The sequence below is a fragment of the Silurus meridionalis genome, chromosome 23 (assembly GCF_014805685.1).
Source record: "Silurus meridionalis isolate SWU-2019-XX chromosome 23, ASM1480568v1, whole genome shotgun sequence".
Lineage (NCBI taxonomy): Eukaryota > Metazoa > Chordata > Actinopteri > Siluriformes > Siluridae > Silurus > Silurus meridionalis.
Genome location: NC_060906.1, coordinates 5,695,904 through 5,702,309, shown reverse-complemented (window position 1 = coordinate 5,702,309; position 6,406 = coordinate 5,695,904). Strand labels below are relative to the sequence as shown.

The 6,406-nt window shown below is 39.6% G+C and overlaps 1 protein-coding gene across 2 annotated transcripts; it reads right to left on the bottom strand.

Moving 5' to 3' along the window:
- Positions 1-216: 216 nt before the first annotated feature.
- On the bottom strand, positions 217-5,761 carry LOC124376819. 2 transcript variants are annotated; one of them, XM_046836104.1, is made up of 4 exons: positions 5,366-5,761; positions 3,242-3,359; positions 2,585-2,701; positions 217-833 (listed from the first exon to the last, which is right to left on the bottom strand). In XM_046836104.1, exons 2-4 carry the CDS (start codon positions 3,292-3,294, stop codon positions 263-265), a joined length of 741 nt encoding a protein of 246 aa, XP_046692060.1. In that variant the 5' UTR covers positions 3,295-3,359; positions 5,366-5,761; the 3' UTR covers positions 217-262. The 2 variants fall into 2 exon arrangements, with proteins under 2 accessions (XP_046692060.1, XP_046692061.1); XM_046836105.1 differs by having other exon boundaries at positions 5,370-5,761.
- Positions 5,762-6,406: the final 645 nt, after the last annotated feature.

Here is a 6,406-nt window from a genome sequence, read left to right as displayed (position 1 = left end):
CCCTCGTACCTCTGTGACTCGATGGACACACTCAGAGGGGATTTGATCAGCTGCTGCTGGTCTGGAGGTGATCCAGATGAGAGCAGAGGGAAGCAGGTTCCCTTTGATCAGGTTTATCAGCAGCACATGCACTGGTGCTGATTCAGTTACATCACACACTCTCACTGTCTTCTGGAAATCCAGAGGAAAACGACACTCATCCAAACCATCAAAAATGAACAAAACCTTCTCCAACCTGGAAATGTCCATTTCTTTTATCTCCTTAAAAAAAAACATGAAGGAGCTCCTCCAGACTAAGTTTCTGGTCCTTCATCAATTTCAGCTCTCTGAAAGGAAGTGGGAATATGAGGTGGATGTCCTGATTTGTTTTCCCTTCAGCCCAGTCCAGAACAAACTTCTGCACAGAGACTGTTTTTTCAATTTCAGCTACTCCCTTTGTCAGAACTCTCCTGATGGGTTCTTCGTCTTGCTCAGATAAGAGCGTTTTTAGAACGTTCCTGATGGGTTCTTCATCTTGTTCAGATAAGGGTTTTGACAGATTGCTCCTGATGAGTTCGTCTTGTTCAGGTAGGGGTTTAAAGATGTCACTGCATTTAATTGGTGTGTCCTCACTTGGGTTCCTCCTGGATGCTGCCTCGATCTGTTTCACCTCATGTTCTTTATTGATGTCTCCACTGTCTCCCTCTGTGATGTAGAGCTCTGTGTAGATTTCATTCAGGAGTGTTCGGTTTTCCTGCTTTAGCATCAATCCTTTCAAACACTGAAACTTCTTCATCAGGTTGTTCTTGAACTTCTTCTGGAATTCATCTGCAGCAGTGGATTCTGGGTCGTGTCTGTGACAGGGTGAAGTAGGAAGACATGGTGAGACATGGGCTCCAATGATTAAAGTAGAAGTTCATATTTTTCCTGCTAGATAGATCTTTATGATGTTTTTACTGTGGATTTACTTTATTCATTTAACTTGAAATATTGTTGCACAATAAATTGTATCACAATTGTGATGTTTGTTAGTGCGATTGTATGGCGGACACATACTTTCTGAAAACAGTTTGCAGATTTTCCATAACAAAACAAATAAAAACACCAGATAATCTCAGTTTAGGCAGTGCTCGTGTGTGTGTGTGTGTGTGTGTGTGTGTGTGTGTGGAGACCAGGTGCAGGTGAATACCGAGCAGATATACCGAGCAGATCGACACTGAACTGGTGTCACACACTCACGGTAACGCACATCTTTCCTCATATTCACGCCGGGACACACACACACACTTGCGGTAACACCTACTTTATTTAACAGTAGGGGGGGGACAATAAATATAAAATTTCTCATGAGCAATTTTTGAAGGGGGACACAAATAATACAGTCAAATTGTACTTATATTGATATGTCCCCACAGTGAAAAACTTTGCTTTTATTATTGTAGCATGGAGACTACGTCAATATGGTTGAGTTTAAGTTTTTCTCAAATTCAATGACAAAGCAAAACAAGGAATTAAAAAAGTTTTAACATTTGATTTAAAATGAATGAAGACACTTAAGAACAGAATAGAAATTGATTATAAAAATACAGTGTGGTCAGTTCAGACGTAGCACAGTGATCATTTAGTAAATGCACAGATAAACAATATGCTAATTGTGGCTGTTAATGTTAAATTAACATTATACCAAGTCGTCCCAAATAAAACACTGCATGGGAAACGGCTTTGGTGTGTTAGTGTCAGTGCACTATGCTATTGTAAACAAGCTAACGTTCACTAGATAAGTCATATTTTAATCACTCATAGAGCAGATTCATGGGAAATTACATCGCTAATCAGCATTTTTGCCGCAACTCATTTATGAATGAGTCTGCATCAACTACATTAAAGAGAATCGCTTTATTTAAAGTGAATAAAATCCCCTAGTTAATGGAGTTGAACATTAATTGAGCCGCAGACACACACCTGACTCGTGTGTGTAGAGTAGGTGAGATGAACTGGGAAAGCAGGCAGTGGGTCAAACCACTGTGAGGAGAGAGCAGAGGGGGTGGGGGGGTTTGGGGTGGACTGTTTCTAAATGCATTTTTGTGAGTTTTTTCTACTTACACAATTATTTAGGTATACATAGTTATATTGTTTACAGTAGAGAGTGCGATTTTTGTAGATATTTTTTTCGGGGGGGGGAACAATCCCCCCCGGGATTTAAGCCCATTGGAAACACACATCTTTCTTCGTCCTCATGCAGGGACTCTCTCTCTCTCTCTCTCTCTCTCTCTCTCTCTCTCTCTCTCTCTCTCCAGGGTCTGTTACATTTTGAGTTTTTATTCGTGTGCTGAGTTTCCCTGCTGGTTCCTACTCCTCCTTTCTGTCCTACAGATTACCCTCACTTTCCGGATTACCCGTTTCCTTACGGGCATTACCTTCCTTACGGAAAATAATTTCCTAAATGGATTATACTTCCTTAAAGGATTATACCCGCATCACGGACCAAACCAGCATTATGGTTCATAACACTCCCTGTCCTCTGTTTGTGTGATGAATGATTCCATAAACATGATAGAGTTACTTTCGTTTCCGACTCGTGGTTGCCACCTGACAGAGATGTTACCTGTGTAGAGGTGAGGGGTTTTCATTTCTGAAGTTGAGAGGACGATTCATAGACCCATCACTCTTCATGGAGACACAGCTGTGTTCTGGGGAGTGTGACCTGCTGCTCTTTTCTTTACTGTTTAAAATGATAGAAATGGACATGAGACATAATTTGGGTATAATAATAAGGTATAAGGTAAAATAAGGTATAATCACAATATTTCTGTTTAAAATTCATTATAATCTTTCTCAATTCTTACACACTAGGAATAGTAGCATACAGAACACAGATTGTGAACAGGGAACAAACACCCCTGCAGTATATTTCCTTAAAAATCCACAACCTTGTTTAATTTAATTTGAAATACAACGAAATGCTAATAGTAGCAGATCTCCATAGTGCTGCTTCTATACACATGTTACCATGCCTGGAATAGACTAAGAGCAGGAACAAACAGGTCTTCACAAAGAGACAATGGAAACATGGAAGTATAAATACAAAAACTAATCAAAAGGCAAAAAATAAACAGTTGTGGGACATTATTTCATCAACCACTTTATCAAGTGAGTGCTAAAGATTTATTCTTACCATAAATATTAGTTATTATTTCTATAGAAACTCCATAATGCAGATATGAACAGTTCATTAGTAAAACACTAGAACATGGCAGGTTACCAGTCTTTTGAGGGTGAGGTCACATGATCTGTCCCCTGATCAGTGATATCCATTTTTCAATGCTTCAATTTTCAAGTCCTGAAGACGCCGATCTCTTCTGCTGGAATCAATCACATTCCTAGAAAACGCAACAACAAACATGCAGTTAAAACTCTAAAAAAAGATTAGAGGAAAATCATATCAAAAACATAACAATAACAGAGTCATAACAGCAATAACCCTACAAAAAAATAGAGATGTTCTGATGATTAATAGAAATTATATAGTTTTTAATGTTAACCCAGCCATTATGGTTGCACAAGACAGTGCATTCAAGCCCGGATAAATGAGGATCCGGTATAAATCAGAAATTTATACCAGATCAGTCGAGGCCAGAGTTATGGGCATGTAGGTGAAGAAAACAGAGGTGATGAGGAGGTGATGGGTAGGTATGGCCTTTAGAAGAGGAATGTGGAAGGGGAAGATGGTGGAAGATTTTGCTAAAAGGATGTAAATGGCAGTAATGAACTTATTTTAAGAAGAAGCAGGAGCATAGGGTGACATAAAGAAGTGGAGGGAGGGGCACACAGGTGGACTAAGTTCTATGTAGGAGATGCAACCTGAAGAAGATTGAAGACTGTAAGGTGAGGGCAGGGGACAGTGTAGCTAGACAGCATCGGATGGTGGTCTGTAGGATGGATTTGGAGGTGAAGAAAAAGAGGAGGAGGTGGGGACTGAAAGAAGAATAAGATGGAGGAAAACGAAGGAGGAAGAGTGTAGTGTGAGGTTCAGGGAAGAGGTCAGACAGGGGCTCTGTGGTGGTGAAGGTGATGAATGATTGGGCAACTACTGCATAAGTGATGAGGGAGACAGCAAGAAACATACTTGGTGTGAAATTTGGAAATAGAAAGGAGGACAAAGAGATGTGGTGGTGGAATGAGGGGGTGCTGGAACATATAAGGATAAAGAGGTTGGAGAAACAGAATTGGGATTGAGAGAGATAATTAATGTAAGCAGGAGTACAAGGAGATGCAGCAGCATAGGCATATGAGGAGCTGTATGAGAATTTGGACACTAAGGAAGGAGAAAAGGATTTGTAGCGATTGGCCAGGCAGAGAAACCGAGCTGGAAAGGATGTGCTGCAAGTTAGAGCAATAAAGGATGGAGATAGAAATGTGTGGACTAATGAGGAGAGTGTGTTGAGAAGATGAAGGGAGTATTTTGAGCAGCTGATTTGAGCAGGAAAATGAGAGATAGAGAAGGTTGGATGGTGTGGAGATGGTAAGGCAGAAAGTGGATAGGATTAGTAAAGAGGAAGTGAGAGCAGAGATTAAGAGGATAAAGAGTGGAAAGTCGGTTGGACCAGATGACCTGAGATGTTGTATTGTTGTATGGACAGTGTCATTGAGTAAAAGACAGGAGCTGGAGGTAGCAGAGCTGAAGATGTTGAGATGTTCATTGGGAGTGATGACGAAGGACAGCATTAGAAATTAGTTTATGAGAGGGACAGCGCATGTGGCATGGCTTTAAAAAGGTAGTTCCTGCTGGAAAACGCTCCAATGTGGCTGAATTACAACAATTCTGCATAGATGAGTGGAGCAAAATTCCTCCACATCGCTGTAACAGACTCAGTGCACGTTATCACAAACGCTTGATTGCAGTTGTTGCTGCTAAGGGTTGCCCAACCAGTTACTAGGTATAGGGGCAAACACTTTTTCACACAGGGCCATGTAGTTTTGGATTTTGTTTTCCCTCAATAATAAAATATTTCATTTAAAACTGCATGTTGTGTTCACTTATGCTATCTTTTACACATATATTTAAATTAGTTTAATGATCTGAAACATTAAAGTGTAAAAAAAATAAGAAATCAGGACAAAACACTTTTTCACACCTAGATAGATAGATAGAGAGATAGAGAGAGAGAGAGAGAGAGAGAGAGAGAGAGATAGATAGATAGATAGATAGAGAGAGAGAGAGAGATAGAGAGATAGATAGATAGATAGATAGATAGATAGATAGATAGATAGATAGATAGATAGATAGATAGATAGATAGATAGAGATTGATCTTTCCACAAACTCCATTACATAGAAAACACAAACGCATTATTCCGATAGAAAGTCGTTTCTAGGAAAAACTCACCCACTTTTCTTCAGCACTGCTTGTTGTTGGACATGAATTTCACCGCTTCTGGCTGCTTTTGAAGATCTTTGTGTTTTTCCAACCACTCCTCCAAATAGAGTCGAGGCTGAGAAACACTTTCACTTTCGGAAAACTGACTCGACTCTTTGAACCGACTCTTTGACGAGTTGGAAACAGAATTATTTTAATCGCACTCCGTCAAGTTCAATTTAATGATCAAGAACTAAAAGAGAAAGTGCTGTGATTAATAACAGCATGTAGTGGAGATGTTGTGGAGGAGAGGAAAGTCAGCCCTTTTCTCCCTTTACAAACTGCTCCATCCTGAACTCCATACTGTGTCCCACTGGTACCGAATGTGAAAGTGGGTCCTGAAAAAAGGTTTCTTCTCAAACCTTTTCAAGATTTTTATGCCCTTACTTTTAGATTCTCACTTCATAAGTGATCTTACCATCATAAGTCCCAGTGTCCTCAAAAGAGTACCTCTTAATTTAAAGCCAACATCCAATATTGTGGTAGTATCGATAAAACTTGTCAAATGTGTCATATTAAATTATAAATGTTATTAAACATGTAAAAGCAAGTTTTGAACATACATTTTAATGAGGTTTTGTGCCTGTACTACTTTTATGTCTGACTCCACTGTAGAACGTGTTGACTGAGTTTGACATCATCTTGTATTTCTGCTAATCAGTAAACACACACAAACACCAAAGAAAGTAAATAATGAAACAAAGCAGCAGCTTCTGCAGAAGTCAGTTCCCTTACAGCCCCAGCAGTCTGTGCTTCCAGCATCTGCAATCAAATTACAAACAGCCAAACACTCCACTATGATGATACCACGTGGTCATGCAACTTACTCGATTACAGTGGCCAGAGAACTGTGATGAAGCAGTACAACTTTATTTCACTTTAAAGGAAACAACTGGACTTTGAACATCAATTTTCTCACAAAAACCCTATAGAAACCAGAGTACAGCCTAAGAAGGACTAAGTATGGTGTATAGTGTCAATTTCACATCATGAACATTGTAGTAATAAAAA

Bases quoted from the DNA above. Each gene is read 5' to 3' on its own strand.
- LOC124376819 (XM_046836104.1), bottom strand. From the start codon at position 3,294: ATGGATATCACTGATCAGGGGACAGATCATGTGACCTCACCCTCAAAA. The intron at 2,702-3,241 runs GTAACCTGCCAT...CATTTTAAACAG, and splicing joins ACCTCACCCTCAAAAGACTG to TAAAGAAAAGAGCAGCAGGT. The intron at 834-2,584 runs GTAACATCTCTG...ACCCTGTCACAG, and splicing joins AACCCCTCACCTCTACACAG to ACACGACCCAGAATCCACTG.